Source organism: Oculina patagonica, chromosome 5 (assembly GCF_052425735.1).
Source record: "Oculina patagonica isolate OP01 chromosome 5, crgOcupat, whole genome shotgun sequence".
Lineage (NCBI taxonomy): Eukaryota > Metazoa > Cnidaria > Anthozoa > Scleractinia > Oculinidae > Oculina > Oculina patagonica.
In genome coordinates, this window is record NC_135762.1 from 2,187,719 (window position 1) to 2,210,375 (window position 22,657).

Below are 22,657 nucleotides of genomic sequence, written 5' to 3' on the forward strand. Positions count from 1 at the left end.
CCTTACATTACGTAAAACCACAAAAGAGAAACGTTAAAAATTAAAGTACTTTTTCTTTGTGGGATATGTGCCTGAGGCCTTCTTTTCTAACAAATATTAGTACATTATTTAGCATATTCATCATCAAATGAATATTGTTTCAGAAAAGGGTATTTCTTCATTATCTTTGTTACGCGCGCTTTTTGCTCCTCGGTCCAGACTACTTTGTCCCTGGTTACTGAAGGAGTTCCGTACAAAACCTCGCTGCATTTTTCGATGTAATCCTCAGAACAGGTGACTTGCAAATGGTCACACAATCTTAGCAGCGTTTCTTTGGGTCTTAGCACTGTTTCGTGTCCTGGAATATCGATAACAGCATCTCCGTACCGTTCTCGGACACGTTGGTTGGCGGCTACAAGTTGAAAGTACTGGTTTATTTTCCAGTCCAGTATTTTTGGGTTGTTTATCTGTTGGAAAGAAAACAAGCGAATAAACAGTTTAATGCCTCGTGCAACTTTATTATACTAAAGGAACAAGCGTAAAATAGGGAAGAACTCTTTGGTCTCTAAAGCCCTTAGTTGGTATCTTAGTGCGGCGTTTAAACGGACTAAAGCAGGTAGCTGGGCCTGACACACAATCCTACTTGTTTTCGTCTTTATAGTAAGAAGCACAAACAGACGCACTAGAAAAATCTTGCCCAAGACGGATTTAATACGCGTCTCTAGCATAAAAAACAGCCACAAAATCGACAAATCTAGAATCAAATCAAGCCGCGCTTACCAATCACGGATTCTGTATTTTAATACCTTTACAGTGATATGTATATATGTTATTTGCCGGCTGGGAGGTCCGTATAGTGAAAAACTGTGACCGAGGTCTTGAAAATGCTGCCCGAGGCCGCAGGCCGAGGGCGCCTCGGGCAGCATTTTCAAGGCCGAGGTCACAGTTTTTCACTATACGGACCGACCCTAAGCCGGTAAATAACTTATTTATTTTTTTCCTACTTTAATGTGTTTGATTAAAAAACACCTAAAAACCTACAAAGACTTTCTTGCCAAATGTGTTTGTATTTATATACGCGCGCATCCAATGTTGAGTCGATCGCCATAAATGAGCTACGGCAAGGGTAAATAATGATCTGTTTGCTATAAGAGCTTACTGCCAAACAAAATAAATTCACTAAAATGAACAGTACTCAAGGAAAATTTCATCTGAAAAAAAAAAAGAAAAAAAGCATCTGAAATAATAGAAAAGCACAATGTAGAACAGAGCAATCAGCGAGTTCCGAAACACTTTTAACTCCATTTCGGCTTGTGAGTTCTTTAGTTAATTAAACTTACTTTTCGGACTGGAAAGCACTTAGCTATTTACATTTGCATTTAACGAGTCAAAAACCTCTGTGTTGATTCCCACAGTATTCTGTTTTGACAAAAAGTTTGCGAAAGTGAAACTGAATGAAGCTGAAATGTGTAGTTTGGTCGCCTGCACAGTGACGGCACAATATTGCGAGAATTAATTTGACTGTTTTTTAATAAAGCATCTCATTTTCTTGAATGGCGATAAGCAGTATTCGGTTTTGGAGAAAAGTAGCAGAGAAGCAAGGTGTTTGAAAGGATAAATCGAGTCTGTAAACCGGCGACTTGCAGTTAACCGCAATGGCGTGAAAATCAGTGCGAATGCACAAACAACGATCGGCAAACCACGGCCATAAAACTATAACTTCATTTTGTCACTAAAGAGAATAAATACTCGCCTTTTGGAGAACTTCAAGGCCTTTAATTCCACTGCTAATTTTCCCTTTCAAATTTACAACGGTTGGTGAGCAACTACATCGATTTAAATCATTTTGGAGAGCAAAACTGTCATGGGTTCGTTCGTCTCGCCGCGAAATGAAACTCACGAAAGCGTTACCGTGGCCCGTGGGCAGAGATAGGAGAATCTTGCCCGCGCTAATAACCAATCAGATTGCAGGATTCGTTACCGTGCCCTCTTGGAAAAAAATAAACATTTTTATGTTTTTATTAAAAGCGACGCGCGTATGAGAAATATTCTGGAAGACATCCCTGATACGCGGATGGGTGCGTCTGAGGTGCGATCCAAAGTCGAGGGAAGATACTGCTCTGCAGTTAGGCCTTTCTCGATTATGCTAGCATTTTTTTCGGCATTTTTTGGGAAAACGAGCATTTTTTTTCGTTTTTTATTGAAAAAGAATTTCTAGCATTTTCTGTCATTTTTCATGACAGTGATCCAGATTTCAGCACTCAGAAGGAGAAATAATCCTAAAGTTTTACAATTTTGATTACTTAATTTGATTGTCTTCTGTCTGTTTCGACTGTTTGTGCGTTGTGTTACTTGTGTACTTGTGTTGTGTTACTTGTGTGTGTTTTTTTTTAGTTTTTTGAAAAATATATATATATTTTAATTTTTTTACATATGTTTTTTTTATTTTATTTTATTTTTTTTTTATTTTTTTTATAAACAAACAATTATTAAGTATCACCTGTTGTTGATATGAGCATATAATGTAAGAGTTTGTACGTTTTGTTTGAAATAAAATAAAGCATTCTTTGGAATTCAAGTGGCATTTTTTAAAGAAATCAGGCATTATTTTAGCATTTTTTTGGCTTTATGCGAGAATTTCTAGTAGCATTAAATGCCAGTTTTACTAGCATAATCGAGAAAGGCCTATCTGCAGTTGTCTAACAGTGGAATTTACAGGTTTCTATCCAGGAAGAAATGTTGCAGGAATGTCTTTGCCTTAAGTTTCACAATCAGAGTTCCTCCGTCAATTTTTTTTCGCCGAGCGTAGCCGATCGAGAGCAACTCTAGATTCTTGAGTGCTCTCCAAAACTTCCCGCGTGCAACTATTTTAACAATAGAGTGTTTCTGTCGAGGAACTATCGGCTGATAGTTGCCTCGCGGAAATTTGATGTTCTTAAAACAAATATTAGCCCGAGAAGCGAAAATTCGAGGGCAAATATGCTAGTTTTAAGAACATCAAATTTCCAAGGGGCAACTATCACACCGATAGTTCCGAGACAGAAACACTCTATTGTCTTTATTGTTCATCTAAATTTTCTTCCGCGCGCACATACAAAAACAAGCATCGTGAGATATTTTTACTTTTGAGGATGAAAACTCAATTGAAAGCCGAAATTTAACAAACGAAACAAAACCAGACAAGAAACCCACTAAATGCAGTGAATTTGGTTGGGTTTTTTTGTCTGCAAGCGGGTTGTTTACAAAAAACAGTCACGGGCGGGCACTATCGATCCGGGCATTTTTCACGGGAGGGCACTATGGGCTGATAGTGCCATCCGGCGGACGGGCACTATCGCGTCAGTAGTAATGTACTACACTCTGAGGCAAATTTGCCTTAGAGATGTAGTACATCACTACTGCCCGCCGACTGGAACAAATATGGGGACAAAAATGGATTCAAATATTGGAATCAAATATTGGAATCAAAACTGAAATTCAAGCCATGGAAAATCAAAACTGAAATTCAAACCCTAGAAAAAAAAGCCTGTAAAACCAAGCCTGAAAAACCAACCCTAACTCAACCCTAGGTTCAAAATAAAAAAAACTTCTTATACTCTTTTTTAAACTTTTTTTATACTGCGTTCGAATGGGATTGTCTTATATGGGTCCACTTGCTACCCAGACTGTACTCTTTTTTACATTGCTCACAAAACCATCGTGTATTTCGCATATAACGGGCTTTTGTGCGCCTTATAGCTTTCATTTTGTCTTCTTTGGTAAACCATCTCTGGTATCGGCCATTAACAATATTATCATTCCAAAACATCAATTGTTATATATTAATGACACAATATATTAATTTCTTATATCATTAATAGTGCGTTTAAGGAAAAAACACATATAAAAATAAAATCTCTTTGTAATATATATATGAATAATAAAAGATTTATAATCGGTTTAACCTCGGATAAAAATAATAGATCGAATGATATTAAAATAATTGCTAAAATCTTAGAAGATGAATTTAATTTCAAGCACATGGTATTTAATCAGCCAAACAGTGTAATTGTTATGGATGGCGGGGCTAACCCATGGGCCGATTATATTGAAGCATATTTTGATAATTATAAAGATACTAATTACGTAATATCAAATTTGTTTAATTTAGATATTGTCGAAATGCTTTTTGATAACGGCTGTAGTATTATAAATATTGATACCTTTTTTTATAATGAAAATCAATTAGATGAAAAATTAGTTGTTGATAAATTCAATGTTTTTTTAAAATGAATGTATGTCCTAAAATATTTTTTGTAATCAAATACTGATTTATAAAAATATTATACTTAATATTTTTATTTGCATGTGTAATACTTGATAATTGATTTTAAGGCACTCTTAACATATACTCCATAAATAAAATTAAAAATTGTTTATATATCTTTCAAATCCTTGATTGGAATCCAACTGTTGAAGTCATCACTGTATCCTTTCCACTTAACTAAAGCTTGTTTCTTCTTATAATCTCTACGGATCACTTTATCAATTCTGAATACATCCTGTTTTGCTTTTAATAATTCAGGTTCATAAAAGCTACCTTTTATTTCTTCATCATTCAAATCTTTTATTTTGTATGTAATGGGATTAGTATGTTGGATCTTAGTAATTACGAACATTTCTTCACTCCAATTTGGTGTATAACCCTTATCGAAAACAATTCGTTTATACTTAGATATTCGGACCTTATCACCAACCTTAAATTTGGGTTTTGCTGATAATGGCTCCATATCACCGTATAGGTTAAGATATACAATTCCTTGATTCTTTTCCTTTGAAGCTTCTGTTGGTGTCATCTTTATTGAACTGTGTTTTGTATTATTGTATTCTTTTACCAGTATGGGTAGCATTTCAAGATACTGTGTGTTACCTTGAATAGTAAACTGTTTGTACATTTTATTTTTCAAAGTTCTATTAAATCTCTCAATAACAACAGCTTTACCTTCATTAAAAGTGGAATACATGTTAATATCATTTTGCTTTAGCCATTCCTTGAATGTTTTGTTATAAAATTCAGATCCCTGATCGACCCAGAGAAATTCAGGTTTACGTTTGTCATTAATGACAATATTGTTGAATGCGTTAGTTATTGATGTACCTTTCTTATCTTTCAATTGTATAGCCCAAGCGAATTTACTGAATACGTCAATTATAGTCAATAGATATTTATAACCTTTATTCCATTTTGAAAGTTTATCCATAAAAACTAAATCAGCAGACCATATGTCGTCAATTCCATTTGATATTACTCTTCTAGTTTTAAATTTTCGTCTGATTGGTTTATGTAACTCATCGGCTAATTGTTGAGACCAATCATTTTTACTCAACGCCGTTTTCCGTTTTTTGTCTTCTTTTGTTTTACACCCATACCTACTTTAGCCTTGGTAGCAATAGTGTTCCTTGCAATAGCATGACCCCATTGTCTGTCTTTCCATGGGATAGCATCAAGGGCTTTTACCATCTTTTTATCAGCTTCGTTTTTGCATTTAACCTGATTTTTTGATGGTTTGTTTGCACATACTGAGTAATCCACGTCATGTTGCATGCTCACGGCGTCCGTTTTTCCTGTTGGTTTTTCATATATCTCCAGTATTTTACCTGTTTTTTGATCCCACTTTACCTGTTTCTCTAAAGGATTACCAGGACCTGTATAACGATGACCAGGCATTACAAAACCCTTTTTTGGTGCTACTTTTAAAATAGCTTTATGGATATCGATACCTTCACCTTTGATGAATTTACTCTTTTTGTTTTTACAGATTGAGCAAATTGATTTTTCCATAAGTCGGCCATTCTTTGCTTTTACTTTTTTAGTATTGATTGAATTTGTTTTTTTATTACATGAAACGCAGTATGACAGGCACATATATATTATATGTTAGATATTAATCACAATAATGATTAACCCATTTGCCGTTTTTATATTCTGTGTAATTACATGATGGATTAAATTTTTCATTTGTATATGCACCAGCAGGCTTCCAAAAATTAGATGTCTGAATTCCGCTTTTTTTATTAAATATACCTTTAGCAAAGTCACCGCGCCAATATTTTTTAAATAGATCTTTATCACCTCCGGTAACTGCCATGATAGCCGATGCTAAGTCTTGAGCCTGTTGAAACCCTGGAATCTTTTCGCCGACCTTTTTGTTAATCGTTTCACCTACTCCACGCCCTTTTTTCTCACTAACAAAACGGGTTTTAGTAATACCACAAGAAACGCATTTCGATTTGAGTATTAAACGATTGTTTTTTGTTCTCATATATTTTTCAGAATTAGGAACTGAATTAGTTTTTATTTTTTCACGTACACAATACGATTTAACCATTATATATATAAGTTATATATTTCTGAAATAATGTTGAATGAATTTCTCATTCTTCATTGTGTCATATATGTCAAACACTTCCAACAAATTAGAATACGTATTCCCATGGTTCATCTCATTCAAAAAGTATAAACAGAAGTATCCGCATGTGGTTGTATTTATATTCTGTATCTGATTGTTTTGATGTAGCAATGTTAAATTCTTCTTTTTTGCGTGATCGACTATTTTTTGAAATGAAGGCATACCAAAACTATCAAAATAATTGATTACCTTATCTTTTACATAAGTTGCAACCCAATGACTACCACTCAGATATGACGGTTGGAGATTGTAAATGAATATTCCTAATTTGTGATTATGTGGCACAGTCTCGTCTCTCATTAGTACATTTTTTATCGGTATATTCAAATATAAACACCAGTTTATTAAATCAAAATTACTCATTGGTATATTCTTATGGAATGTTGGCTTTCTTACTTTCTTTTCGGTTTTAAGATCTTTTTTTTTGGAAGCACCAATCCACCTGTTCTAAGAAATTTATCATATTCATCCCAAGAACCAATGAATGGTGGCGGTGTGTAAGCTAATACATCTTTCTTACTTGGTAGTCTAATATTTCCACCATCCTTCTTTGAAGTGTTATCAGTTGTTGATTTGTTAGTTGTTGACCTTCTTGATCTTGTTTTCGTTTTCATAGCACTTATTCCAATCATTGGAAAACCAATCCGCGGTGCCCCATGACCGACCCTAATGACCTTTCGAATTTGTGCCTTTGAGATGTTTAAATAAGATCCAACACCTAACTTCTTAGCCTTATTCAATTTATTGATTTGTCGTTGAGTTAGCATTAAACTGTCATTGCCAGTCATATCTGAATTGCTTAAGCGAATAGTGATCTCACTTTTATTTCTATAAGCAGTCAAAAGCTTCCTTCGCTGTCCTTCTGACAGATTCACTTTATGAGAGTGATAAGTTGTCATTACTTGTATATATATTATATGTTATATAATTTCTTGTTTATAAAACGTATACAAAATAGAATGGTTTATACATAATATTCAATTGATTGATTTATACAATAACCAGCTCATTCCCCACCTTGTCAATGACGATTGTCTCATCATAAAGAACGATGGCATGGACGTTGAAAGGACTATCTCCCGCACTATTAGCGTTTAGTTTATATCTGAAGATCAACTGCTTTGGGTCTCTAGTTACTCGCTCTGCTTGATATGATAAATCAAAAAAGATAATAGGATAGAGAGAGTTGTAATTTGCCAAGTTGAGTTGTGTACCGCTGTTGTAATCATTCTTTCTCATACCATAAGACATCAAATCATTGAAGATCCTAACTTTGGACTCACTATCATATTCGGTCTCAGGATAAAACACTCCGTTGCCGTATTCCAATCGGCATGTTGTCAAATAACTACCATTCCCACGGTCAAGATTGATATTGAAGGTATCAAATTCATAGGGATTTTCATCTGCATTGTTTGATTTAGCTCGTTGTAGATATACAAAGATAGCCTTAACATTATCAATACTGGATGAGATCTGGAAGAATCCACTGCTATTCGTTGGTGCGGAAACCTCATACATTTCGCGCATATACGTCCAAGTGTTCTTTACCAAGAAGGAACTAACAAACTTATCATATAGGCTGTCCTTTGGAGTCAATTTTGGGACCCATAGAAGGAATCTATTAAGGACCACTCGTCCATCAGCTACATCATCGGCCTTTTTAAGTAATTCGGCGTCATTCTGTAACTGTATATTGAATTGGAGTTGCATTGGGAGTAACATTCGACCTTCCAGCTCTTCAAAGAAACTGTAACGATTTAGAGGTATAACAACATTGACATCATTGAGACCTGTCGTCAAAAGTCGCCTAGCCTCAAACCCTGCATTCTGATTAGCATTTGCTATCCTATGGTCGGTATCTAGATACCAAAGACTATTTTTTGCTACTGAACGACTAAAATCGTCACTATATTCGAGGAGATTCTTAACGAAAGTAACTTTATGGAGATTATCGGTATCATAAACGATTTTTCCTGCTGATTTAATCATCATGTGGGCAATCAATGAATGTGCTCCATTAATAACTGTGATACGATTCGCCCCCGTGGTTGCTCCATCAGCTAACATTTGCACCTGAAATTGCACCTCGAAATACGCATTATACCAATCGTAGAATGAACTTCTATCGTTAATCGTGAACTTATAGCCGTTTTTAAGTTGGTGCTGACCGTTAGCTGGGACTCGAATTACATCATCGAGTTGAAATCGAACCAACTCATATCTCTGTAAGTATTCGCTTGTTCTAAAAGACATATATTATTATGTTACATAATTTTGCAATTATGTACCAATTTTTTTAATCATTTTATTCATTTTACTCAACGCCTTCTTTTTACACCTGATCCTGATATTAATCTATTAATGATCATATCAGTACTTTCATTTTTCTGTTGGTGTCTGACAGGTGAGGCATTTACTTTCTGTAAGATTGGGGATAGTGACTTTTGCCCAGCATTTCCCTTCCTCATATTCCTTAGCCTTTCCATTATAAGGTCTCCGGCTTTTTCTGATGCCCTTTTACCCAGTTTATCACCTGCATGAGAAATACCTGATTTTATTGCCTTCTTACCTAAGGGCTTGACAATTTTTTTAACAACAGACGACATAACACTCTTCATCGGTTTGAAAATGTTATCAACGATAATCCCTGACCCTTTGTGCTTATATACAAATTTACCAAATTTTGGATGGTAAAACCTCTTGAATTCATATGGTTTCATTATATACTATTATGTTATATTATTCTATCCTTTTCAAAATTAATGAAAAAGACGTATCCGCTCCATTCAGGTTAATTAACCGTCTCTTCCCATCTGTGATGTATATTCGAATGCTACTTATCTGTTGCTTATTAACCGGGTTATATGTGACCCTACGAGGCTCGATTGTAAACGAATAACTCGGCTGTAGTACGCTGGTCGAAAAAGTATAAATGATATCCGACTCTTCGCCATCGACTAAAGAAGTATTGACTAGATCGCAATGTACATTTAATATATCGGTATCTTGGCTTAGATTTGGGACTCTTGGACCAATATTAACCGCATCCTTTAATACCTTTTTATCAAACCCTATAAGGTCGTTGAAATTGCTATGCGTCAAATCAAGTTGATAATTTTGAGATAAAGTGATTGTGACTCGGAATGTTGTTGAATCAAAATCAATAGAGATGGGATATATAGGGTTATCATCATCCCCCGTCTTAGTAATCTCTTTAATATATTCATCAAATTCAGAATAATTCCAAACACCTGCAGGGAAAGTTATGTCTTCAAATTTATTCCCATTATCTGAACTATATTTAATCAGCTGATTACCATATGAGGGATTTACATTAAACCATGTAAATGACATGTTAATAATACGATTGAGACCTATCATATATTGGTAATTGCTATCCAATGTTATAGGCCTGTTGAATTTAGTTGTAAAATTTTGAGGAGTGTTATTCCCTTGATTTTTAACACTATATGATGATAATACTAACTCACGATCCATATATATAATACAGTTACATAAATTAGACTTTAAAGTACAGATTATATATCTGTTTATATTGTTGTTTATTTATAGTAGACCTTTTTAAAAGTGTGTCTAATATAGCGACTCCCATATTTCGCATTTTAACTGATGTGTTTCCTGCGTTTATTGAACCGATGATCAATTCCAATTTTTTGAGAAGCTGTTTTACATCGTTAAAAAATATAACATTTCCACCTTTCTGATTTTTTCGAATACCAGAACCTTTTATCGTTTTGGCTTTACTTTCGTAATGATTGATGTAGTCATTTAATGCAACTCTTGCATTGCTTATTCTCTTATTTTTAATCTGTCTTTCCGCTTCAGATATAGTTCCCCTATTATATTCTTTAGTAACATTCGCCTTGAAACCTTTCAATTGTCTCCGTTTATATTTGGCTTTCTCTAAAATCTTATTAAGATAGTTCTTGGTTTTCTTTGGTGTCATTTCAGGCTGATCTAATTTCATTTGCACTACATCATAATCGTCGATACCAACGTCTTCTAGTATTTCACTTACTTCATCATCAGCATCTAAAGCATAATCAATTTCATCCTCATCGTATTCAGGAGGTAATTCATCTTCATATTCAGGAAAATATTGGGGATCAACATAAATCTCCTTATTTCCTTCTAAAAGATCTTTTAAAGATTCTTCATATGTTGGTGGTTTCGGTACAATCTGTTTTTCATTTTGTGGCATTACAGGCTCATCAAATAAATTATCTACGTCCATATCCTCAAAAGGATCAACTTCAGGATAGTAATCTGGAGCTTCCATTTCACCTCTCATCCCCTTTTTGACACGATTTTTGGGTACTTTTGCTATCTGCAAATTACTTTTAATTACATCATCTAATTTACTTGTCACTGGTTTGAATACCTTCGAAAATGACTCTTGGCTTGTCTGCTGACCGATATTATTTTGTGTGATTGCATTTTTAACATAATTGATTTTATCGCCCAAATCAGATTTACTCTTTGCAAGCTCTTTCCATCTAAGTAAACTCATTTTATTTTATATTATTACGTTACATAAAAAATGAAAATTGAATATAAAAATCAACATTTAACATAGCGTTTAACACCTTGTTGAACACCGTGTTTAACACCTTGTTGAACTGAAAATAATATACCCATATAATATAATGAGAATACCGAATTATGACACTGAAGACGATATGGCCTCAAACTTTAGACAACTATACGATTTCATGCCAAATCAATGTTTCCGGATGTTGATTTCTTCTCCCTCGGGTGGGGGTAAAAGCAACCTTTTACTTGATATGATATACCGGCTTTTGTTTTATGATAAAATATATCTTTATGGGAAAAATCTTCAGCAATCGAAATATCAACATCTTTTCAATACCTTTGAACCCATTAGACAAGAGGCTGGTTATTCTGTTATTGAAGCAAGTAATGATAAAATAATACCGCTTGATAAAATATCAGATGAAGGCCAAAAACTAGTCATCTTTGACGATTATCTCAATACGGGATCAAAAAATGATAGCGAAATACGCAACTATTTTACAAATTCAAGAAATAAAAATTGCAGTTGCATTTATTTATCTCAAAGCTATTATAATACCGATAAAACAATCAGATTAAATTGTACTCATCACTGTATTTTCGAATTCCCATCTAATAATGAACAAGGAATGATTTGCAGAGAACTTGGAATCAGTAAAAACGACTATCTCAAAGCAACTGCAGACCCATTTAGCTTTTTATATATTGATAAGCCACGAAAATTCGTAACTAAGAATTTCAATGAAAAAATATAATATAATATAACTGATTGATATAATATGAGTTACTCAAACGGTTTATTACAATCAAATAACACTAATATTACACCAATTAAAGGCCCTCGAGGTGAAAAGGGTGACCCAGGAGTCGGCTTTGATGTTACGCCTGAAGGTAATTTCAATTTGAATAAAAAGAGAGTAATAGGGCTAAAAACGCCTGATGACGTTGCGATTGATGATTCAATTGAAAATTATTCAAGGGATCTCGAGACGGCCGTAAATAAACGATATCTTAACCAATTCTTCCTTAAAAAGAACAGAAATGAAACAGTGTTTGATTGTGCCGGCCTTTCATTGCAAAATACCGAAGTGTATTATCCAAGTTTATATAACGATCGATCTGTACCAAACGTAGGCTATGTTAGTGTTGAGGATAACAAAGTAAGGACTGAAATTGATACCAAACTTGCTACTAAGGCTGACAAATCGTACGCTGATAATACATATTTAACGAAGAAATCAGGAGGTGTCTTAGCTCAAAGCCTTCAAAACAAAGCAGACAAATCGTACGTTGATAACAGTTTTTTAAAGAAGGTCGTAGGACGCGTTTTGACTCAAAAAATTCTAAGCAAACTTGATATTCAAGGTAGTAACATGATGCAGGCAAATCTCCATATGGGTGGGTATAATATAACCCATCTAAAAAACCCAACCAATGATACAGACGCTGTAAACAAAAAATATATGCTTGATCATGTTGGTGAAAGTCATGTTCAATCAGCTAATGGTGAAAATAAATTCAAATATATAATGGATGATCCCAATGCACAAGTGAGTGAAGAAGATGATGTCCAATTGGGGAATGTTGTAACCTTTCAAAATTCTCCACATAAGGTAAATAAAAAGGTTGTTGACATGAAATTATTGCTTGACAGTTCTAAAGGCTATTACAGTTCAAGAATTGGACTAAATCTGTATTTATTGACCAATGATCAATATACTGCTGTTCTTGAGATTATGTGGGTTAGTGATGATATTGACCCTGACAGTTTGGAAATATATGGCACATCATCCATAGAAACTATTCATAACGTTAGCAGAAAAACGTTCAAAACACAAAAATATGTCAGATTGATATGCCAATTCACAAAAAGTCAAAGCATCGGAAACAATTACTTGTATCTCGATTTAGTCATGAAAAATAAAACAGGAAGCTCTTATGCCCCTAAACTACAGACATATTTCACTGTTTATGGAATATCTGGTCATCAATCCAATGTCGAACCAAGTATTTATGATCAAATATATTATATAGCTAATGACCAAATTAATTTCAACACAGCGATCAATATGGATAATAAAGCTATTTATGGTATTGAAGAGGGAAATAGTGATAGCCAAGCCGTCAATTATAAACAACTGAATAGCTTCAATGATAATCTTAAGGCCTATCTTGAAACAAAAATATTATCACTCCAACCCAAAAGTTATTATAATGAAGTGTTTGAATACTTTTTTGATTTATTAGATCCATCAAATTTCATCATGTCAAATAGCAACGGTGCTGTAGTGTCTGGATTGAATGGTAATCTTGTCTTTAATCCCACAAAATTGTTAGCAGATTTTGATCCAAAAAAGGGCTTTATGAGTGGTTTCGAAATTAATTTAAATGAAAATATAACTGGATCCGATGACTGGACTATATATATGGCATTAAAATATGACTATAAGACCGGTGATAATAAAAGAATTAAAATAAACTTCAATAATGGGAGTAGTTTTCATTACCCATGGTTCAAAATAGAGTCTAATCAGTTATCAATCGATTATGATTTAGATGTATCTTATGAGGAAATTAGATCTGCTTATATAGGTAAATATTTGAATCTCTGGTATACTAAAATAGGGAGTCAATTTCGGATCGGTATTTGTAACAATGGTATTAGTCTCGATAAAATTTTCTCGGGGTATACGCTGAACGCATCTAGCCTCCAAATTTCTTCAGGTTACTATATACAAAGAATCGGTTTTAGTAAAAATACATACCCGATAAATGGTAAAGAGTATCATAAAATCCAGTTTTTAGACAAGACAAAAAATGTTTTCTTCGAATAAATTATCTAACTAAATTATATGAAAACAGTGAAATTGGTTAGCAATATTATTGATTCTATTGAGAGATTAATTCAAAACATAAGGAAGCTGTATTACACAATAAAGAACAAGCGCAATGCTAAAATGACAAAATGATAAAACAAAAAAATCATATATAACTAATATATATGACTAAACATCGAAAATGCATATTTACATGGAACCATATATCAAGCGAACTGACTGAAGAACAAATTATAGAATTGAAAGCTTATTATCAAACATATCATCGAAAATGTTGGGCTTACAAGCAGGCTGTTAAACGTTTCAAAAAATGGAAATTACTGGGTAACTCTTTGTCTATTCTCTTTGCATCCGGCTCCCTTGCATCAAGTATTGCTACAGGAGGTATTAGTTTGGTTGCAATTAGTACAATAGCGCTTTTAATACAAGGCTGGATGCATCATCAAAATCTCGATTTAAAAATTCAAAATTGTTTATATGCATCACAATCCTATATGCATATACTTAACACACTAAAATTTATTTTGCGAACGGGTGAATTCGACCTATCCAATATCCTAATAACGATGAAAAACACCGATGACTACATAAGTGATAACAGCCCGATTATAGATAAGTATATGGTAAAATATGATAAAATTTTTACTTTATAAGGCGCAATATCTCTGCATTTTTCAATTCTAAAATATTTGCCCAATATCGATTATAAAATTCAAGCGTTTTTCTCGATTCAGTAACACAGATAAAATTGTATGGGATATCGAGCATTTTAAACAGCTGTCTTATAATATATTTCGTTGAGATCATCCTCTTTCGTCTTTTATTTATAGATGGAAGAATAGTTTCGATCTCATGAAACACTTTGTAAATCTTATCGCGCTGATTATGAGACAATTGAACTCCATTTTTAATACATAAATCGTTTAAAACAGCCTCAATGTGGTATTTACGATGATATACCGATTCTCGCCGTATTCTATGCATATTTTCATAAAAATCAATGTACTCACTGACATAATCATAACTATGAACCAAACCGCAATTTAGACAGACATCCATACCATTTATATTTTCTATATCCTGCTTACTACAGCATTGCTCAGCATCCTTGATACCTTTTATCAATAGTTGATCACAGAAAGGGCATATAGGTTCTTTTAAATTTTTTAATTCATCGTGGATTTCAGAATTACAAACCATTATATATATAACACACATAACTTCACGGCACAGCTGTGTTTGGCAGTAAATTTCAGAATAAACTTTTTGAGTAAACTTTTGAGTAAACTTTTGTGTAAACTTTTGTGTAAACTTTTGTGTAAACTTTTTGAGTAAAATTTGTTGAAATATGATTGGTCAATAGAAATCACACCAGATTAAAATACCTGCTGACGCGTCAGCAGGTTTTTTTCGGTCAATGGTTTAGTCATTAATCATTTATAACTTATGGCTAAAACCGTAAACTGAATAATTATTTATTTAATGTTGATCTTTACGAGGTCTTCCACGTCGTCTTTTCTGGTCTTCAGGTATACACTTTAAACGTACATGATTTTTGTCTTCATTTGATATTTCAGATCTGCTATTCAGGTCTGAAGATAGCATTTTAATAATACAAATATTTGTTTTAAGGATGCTCTGAATACAATACATTTTATTAATGAAGGCTATATCATTCGAGCTTTTATCAGCTTCTAGTAGGTGTTTGATATTTAATGTTATATCACACATTCTATATATATTAATAAAGAAAATAATTATCTGTTTATATCTATCACTTAAACGCACTATAAAACTACATAAGAATAAAAAAAATTCTTACTCATGAAGAAGCATTTTAAATATTAATCATTTCAAAACCGTTGGGGTTCCAGCCCTGATTTGCATATGTCAACCTAAGCCAAAACCAAAAAACGAACCAACTTTTCAACCAAAACCAAAAAACGAACCAACTTTTCAACCAAATGGTTTAATTATGGGCAAGAATTCATGCATTATTAAATATTAATCATGTCACTACACGGCTGGGGGATAAAGAAATAATATATAGTAATATTAAAATACGATAATGACAAAGACCGTAAATGATATAAAGGTAAAATTATCTAACATATATTGAGTAGATATGTAGATGGCATATCGATTTTCGCAGTATTCAGTACTGACTTTTGTTGTATAACAACCAATAATATTTTATTACTGGTTATTAATATATATGATATACTTTATTAGTGTTTTTCACTCTTTTTGATACTTCTTTTGGGTCTATTTGGCATTTTTATAAAATTATTAGGCATATCTTCTTGGTTCACATATTCGAATTTATACCGATTATTATCTATTTTTGAATATCCCGATTTGCAATTATTCAAGCCTTCAGAAACCATTTTAATGATTCCGACGTTGATACCAAGGTGTTTTGAACAGGAATACATACTATTAAAAAATGTAACCTGATTAGTATCAATCTTGATAGCTTTGATAAATTTTCTGTTTTTATGATTATCACCTACAAATGAGTAATCTCTTTCTTTAGCTGATTTTTTACAATTTTCTTTCTGTGTAATCAGTTGAAGATTGCATAAACGATTATCATCTTTGATATTATTAATATGGTCAATTACTTTACCATCGGGGATAAGACCGTTAAAACACTCCCATACAAAACGATGTAAAAGCATGCATCTATAACCAGCTTGACCATGCTTTCTAACCATGCACATCATATACCCATTTTTTGATTTAGTACCTTTATGGGGGACCTTTTTAATGATATTAATAATATTTCCATCACTATCTACACCATATAAATCATATATTTGGTGAATGTAATATTCAACATCATTGAATCTAACTGACATTAGCATTTTTTATTAATATATATATAATAACAAATCTTTAAGCCAATTTTTCCAAAAATATTTTTTCATAATTGGCTTAAAGAAATATTTATTTTATATAATACAAAAAATGACACAAAAAAATATCTCAACCAATATTAATATGGACGAATTTGATCTCAACAAACTATCTAAAATCGAGCTTATACAACTCATATTATCACTAAAAGCAAACCAACCAAGGATATACAAAGCACGCCCTCCGAAGCCTACTCCCAGACGTAGCGTCCGCGATATGGTTCAATCATATGAGGAAAATATCATTCTTCCACCCCCTGAATTCAGGGATGATTACAAACCAGTACCATTGCCAAGGACAAAGAAAATAAAACCAATTCCAAAACCTAGAACTAATGTCTCAAATGAATTTAATTTCGATGACAGCATTTTTGATTCAACATCCAATGACCAACCTCTATTCAAAATAACTGAAATTGGGAATACGGTTAATAAAAAATTCAATGCTTTCACTAACGAATTTAAAATAAATGTACGCAAAAATTTCATTGGTGATAAAAATGATGTTTTCAGTGTATTTGAAAAAATGGTTGAAATGACAATAAAGAAAAGGCAGTTAAAAGGTAATGATAGATTCAGATTGGTAATTTCAAATGATGAATTAGATCACCCTATCTCAACAAAATTGTTAAAAGTTTCTGATTTCAAGTTAAATCAACTTTCAGATATAATCAATACGTTGGAGTATAAAGAAATAGATTTAGAAAATTGCAAAATAATTATTCAATCTGTTAAAATACCTGCAGGAAAAGGGCGGTTATATTTATCAAAACAAACAGTGAATAGAAAGCAATGTATTATTACGATAAAAAATAATGATACATTATGCTTAGCAAGAGCCATTGTAACAGCTTATGCTAATTTACACCCTGAGAATTACACCACAACTCAGTTGAAAGATGGATTCAATAAAAGTCGAAAACTACAACAAATTCAAGCCAAAGAACTTCATAATAATGCTAATGTTGAAATTAACGATTATGGAAATTCTTTAGAAGATGTAAATAGCTTTGCATCACATTTAGATGTAGAGATTAATATCATAGATTCTGAACAGTTCAATGAAATCATATATACAGCCAATAATGGTAAAACAGACAAAATTTATTTATACAAAACACGGAATCATTTTGATGTCATAAAATCAATGACAGCTTTTTTAGATGTAGCATATTACTGCCATTCTTGTAAAAAAGCTTATACGAGACGTGATAAACACAAATGCCCCCAAAAATGTCTATCTTGTTTCAAATATTTTCCAGATGGAAATAAATGTAATGGTAAAGACGTTACATGTAATCAATGCAATCGTGTTTTTCATGGTAATACTTGCTTCAAAAACCATACTAGTAACCGATCGAAAAAAGATAGTGATGATTCAGTATGTAGCAGTGTAGCAAAATGTTTAAAATGCAATCAAATCATACTAAAACCATATATTAAAATACATAAATGCGGTTTCAAAATGTGTAATAATTGTAATAAATATTGTGAAAGCAAACATGAATGTTTCATGAAAAAGATTAAAGTTATGGGTGGAAATTGCATCAAAAATAGCAAAAAACCATGCCAATTAAATAAAAACATTCCCAAAAAAGATTATTGCTACTCATGTAAAACGTATAATGAAAAATATTTATTTTTTGATTTCGAATGTACACAAAACACTGAAATACACGAAGTCAATTTAGCTATCTGTCATGATTTCAATGGTAATGAATCAATCTTCAATGATATTAATAGTTTTTGTAATTGTATTCTTAATGAAAAATATAAAGGATACACACTTCTGGCTCACAATTCCAAAGGGTACGATTCTCATTTTATTCTTAAATGGTGTATTGATAATGGTTTTAAACCTTACTGTATTTACAATGGTGCAAAAATTATGATGATGGAAATTCCACAATTAAGAATCAAAATAATTGACAGCTTAAATTTTATTCAGCAACCCTTATCATCGTTTCCTAAAACTTTTGGTTTAAGCCAGCTTAAAAAAGGTTACTTTCCACATTATTTTAACAAACTGTGTAATCAAAACTATATTGGTAATATGCCTGCAAAAAAACATTATGGGTTTAATCAAATGAAAACACAAGATAGAGAGAAATTTTTACAATGGTATAATGAGCGTGTTAATGAAAATTATGTTTTCGATTTCAAAAAAGAAATAATTGAATACTGTAGGTCAGATGTTGATATATTAAGAAGATGTATGTTAAAATTCAGGCAAGATTTCATGAATCAAAAAAATATCGATCCATTAAAATACATCACAATAGCTGGTGTTTGTATGGCTATTTATAGAGGGAATTATATGCCAAAAAATACCATAGCTGTGGTTGATAATGTTGTTCAAACAGAAAACCATAGTGCAGTCAGTATTGCATGGCTTGATTACATAAGTAAGAAAAATAAAATTAAAATTCAACATGCCTTGGAAGGTGGTGAAAAAGTTATCAAATGCAACAATAACAAATTAAAAGTAGATGGTTTTTGTGCATCTACAAATACTATTTATGAATTTCAAGGTTGCTTCTGGCATGGATGCCCAGATTGCTACAAGGCTGATGTTATCAATAATAAGAATCAAAGTGATATGGGTACTTTGTATAATAAAACACAAGATAAAAACAACAAAATAACAACTGCTGGTTACAATCTTATTGAAATGTGGGAATGTAAATTAAAAAAGGATAAAAGTTTTCAAAAATATTATAAAAATGATTGGAATAGAGAAGTGGTTGGCCAATTAAACCCAAGAGATGCTTTCTATGGTGGACGGACAAATGCTACCAAACTATTGTATAAATTCAAAGAAGGTGAATGTGGTAAATATGTGGATTTTTGCTCTTTGTATCCGAGTGTTCAGTTCTATAAAAAATATCCCATTGGTCATCCTAAAAAAATAATATCACCAGAAAAATACGATACAAAATGGTATGGATTCATAAAATGTAAAATTTTAGCTCCAAGAGAATTATACCATGCTGTTCTACCTCAGAGAATCAAATGTGAAAAGGCTAAAAAGCTAATGTTCCCTCTGTGTATATCATGTGCTAAATCAAAACAACAAGAAAGATGCCAACATAGTGAAAATGAACGAGCGTTTATTGGTACATGGACAACAGATGAGGTCAATAAGGCCATTGAAAAAGGCTATAAAATTATAAAAATATATGAGGTTTGGCATTTTGAGAACTCATCCGATGATCTATTCAAAGGTTATATAAAAAAATTCATGAAGCTAAAACTTGAATCAACAAAATATAATTTTAAAAATAACAATGACGAGATAATTTTTAGAAATAAAGTTAAAAAGAATTTAGACATTGAATTAGGTGAATTACATGAAAATTCAGGTTTACGAGCAATTGCAAAAATGTGTTTAAACTCACTTTGGGGAAAATTTGGCCAACGAAATAACATGAATCAATGTAAATACGTGACTGATATAAATGAATTTTATCAAGTAGTTCTCGATGATAAAATAGATAATTTAAACATAAACTTCATAAATGAAGAAATGGTACAGATGAGTTATACTTATAAAGATCAGTGTGTTGATAATAGCTATAATACAAATATCTATGTAGCATGTTTTACGACTAGCAGTGCACGGCTAATGTTGTATGAAAAACTAGACTATTTAGATAAACAGGTATTATATTTTGATACAGATAGTATTGTGTATATCGAATCCCAGAATGGTAAGACAATAGAAACAGGCGATATGCTAGGCGATTTAACAGATGAGTTAGACGGTGATGTTATAAAAGGTACCTTCGTAAGCGGTGGCCCTAAAAACTACAGTTTCATATATGGCGATAATAAACAGAAATGTGTTATTAAAGGTTTTTCCCTTAATCATGAAAATTCACAAATACTAAATCACACAAATATGATTAAGATGGTTAAGGGCGATTTTAAAGAACTCACATTAGTAAATGAAAATAAGATAACCAGACAGAATAAACAAATTGTTAACAAATATGAGGAAAAGGTATACAGCTTTGGATATGACAAGCGCGCAATAAAACACATATCAGAAAGCTGTATAGAAACATATCCTTATGGATATTAAAGACAAACTCATCTGTTTATCCTAGGTTTTGATTTTCATTATGTCAACGAGGTTTGTTTTAAACGCACTAAGATGCAAGATTTTTAAAAAAGAGTATAAGAGATTCATGAAAAAACGCATAAAAATAAAAACATACACTATATATATAGATAAATGACCAACATGAAAATAAACATGGAAAATTTAAAGAAAATATGTTTCAAAGCAGATACATTCAAAAATATGTCTGATGACGCAATAAACACACTGAAGTATATCGTAACATTAAAAGAATTATCAAAACTCGGAGATTTGGTATATGAAAATCTAGACACTTTAGTATATTTAGAAAAAAAACTAAAACAAGATGGACATTGCAAGCCATTAACAAAATTATTAAATGAAGAAAATGAAACAAGTAAATACCTATGTAACATTTACAATGATTTAAACAGTGTATTATCCGACCTTGAAAAAGAAAAAATGAATTCAAAAATAACAAAAATCATAATCGTTTTAGAAGATAATTCACAACAGATATTCAGTACAAGAGATTTACCATGATAATAACAACAGCATAAAAACTCGGCTTGTTTAAAAGCACTGTATCCAAAATTTTGAAAAAGAGTATAAGAAGTTTTTTTTTATTTTGAACCTAGGGTTGAGTTAGGGTTGGTTTTTCAGGCTTGGTTTTACAGGCTTTTTTTTCTAGGGTTTGAATTTCAGTTTTGATTTTCCATGGCTTGAATTTCAGTTTTGATTCCAATATTTGATTCCAATATTTGAATCCATTTTTGTCCCCATATTTGTTCCAGTCGGCGGGCAGTAGTGATGTACTACATCTCTAAGGCAAATTTGCCTCAGAGTGTAGTACATTACTACTCGCGTCACGTGTTCAATTTAAACCAATCAGAATCGGAGAAAATTTAGTGGTGAACTATAAATAATAATAGTGCACAGCTGAAAGCATAAAGCGATTGCATGCTTTCGTATACTGAATTTGATTGCACGGCTCTGCTAGCTATGCCACAAAAAATGAACAAAAAGTAAAAGGCTACAGAATTTCTTTTAAAATTTTCAACCAAACCTGCGATGTGCTTTACGGCGGAGTATGTCTGATAAGTTGACGCATCGGCACGTGGTTTAGTACAAGCTTCTTTTTTGTTATGAACAGGCTTTTTGACCCGATCACAACTCTTCTTAGAACTTTAGAACTAATATAATAAAACTCTGCAATATCACAGCGACGAACCGATGAGTGGTGCCGGATCTCTTGAAGACCTGGATTAGTAACTTAGTTAAAACGAAAAATATAGACGGCAAACTTATCCTGACGGGCAAAGTTTTTTCAATATATTTTAGTTGTTAATACACTTTGTTTATTTTTGACCGCTTTAGCCGTCCAGATCAGTTTGCCGTCTATATTTTCCTTCTTAGAAATAACTAGATCTACATTATAATTAGGTACCTTAAATTTAGATAATGATTGGTAGAAAGATGGGGGGGGGGGGGGGTAATGCTTTGCGCGAATTTCGTACTCCATGCAGTAAGGCTAGTGCAAAAACTTCTCTCCCCGTCCCCAGGAGTTTCTCTTGTTATATCTTCTCTTGATTTTTTCTATTCAGTACACTGACATACCTAGAGCGCGCAAAACAACAGTCTGGGCAAGTAAAAAACAGTTTGGATGCAGTGGACCAAGCAATGTTTACTTTCTAGGCCGTTTGTTCATGGCTTCATGAAATTAAACCCAACTCACTTTTATTGATTCTTCTCTAACTTTGTCACGTGACTTTGTAAAGCGAAGCATCATGGTAGATATGTTGTCAAAGGGGTTCCTAGTGACGTGTATGAATT

General features: G+C 32.5%; 1 protein-coding gene across 1 annotated transcript; it reads right to left on the reverse strand.

Moving 5' to 3' along the window:
• Positions 1-66: 66 nt before the first annotated feature.
• On the reverse strand, positions 67-22,657 carry LOC144654755 (uncharacterized). The gene is made up of 2 exons (XM_078514991.1): positions 22,560-22,657; positions 67-446 (listed from the first exon to the last, which is right to left on the reverse strand). The coding sequence occupies exons 1-2, from the start codon at positions 22,611-22,613 to the stop codon at positions 105-107; spliced, it is 396 nt and encodes a 131-aa protein (XP_078371117.1). The 5' UTR covers positions 22,614-22,657; the 3' UTR covers positions 67-104.

What these genes read in the sequence shown, in the direction of transcription:
- LOC144654755 (XM_078514991.1), bottom strand. Translation starts at nt 22,613, where the DNA reads ATGATGCTTCGCTTTACAAAGTCACGTGACAAAGTTAGAGAAGAATCA. An exon ending in TTAGAGAAGAATCAATAAAA is followed by an intron (nt 447 to 22,559) that starts GTGAGTTGGGTT and finishes TCTTTCCAACAG; the next exon opens with ATAAACAACCCAAAAATACT.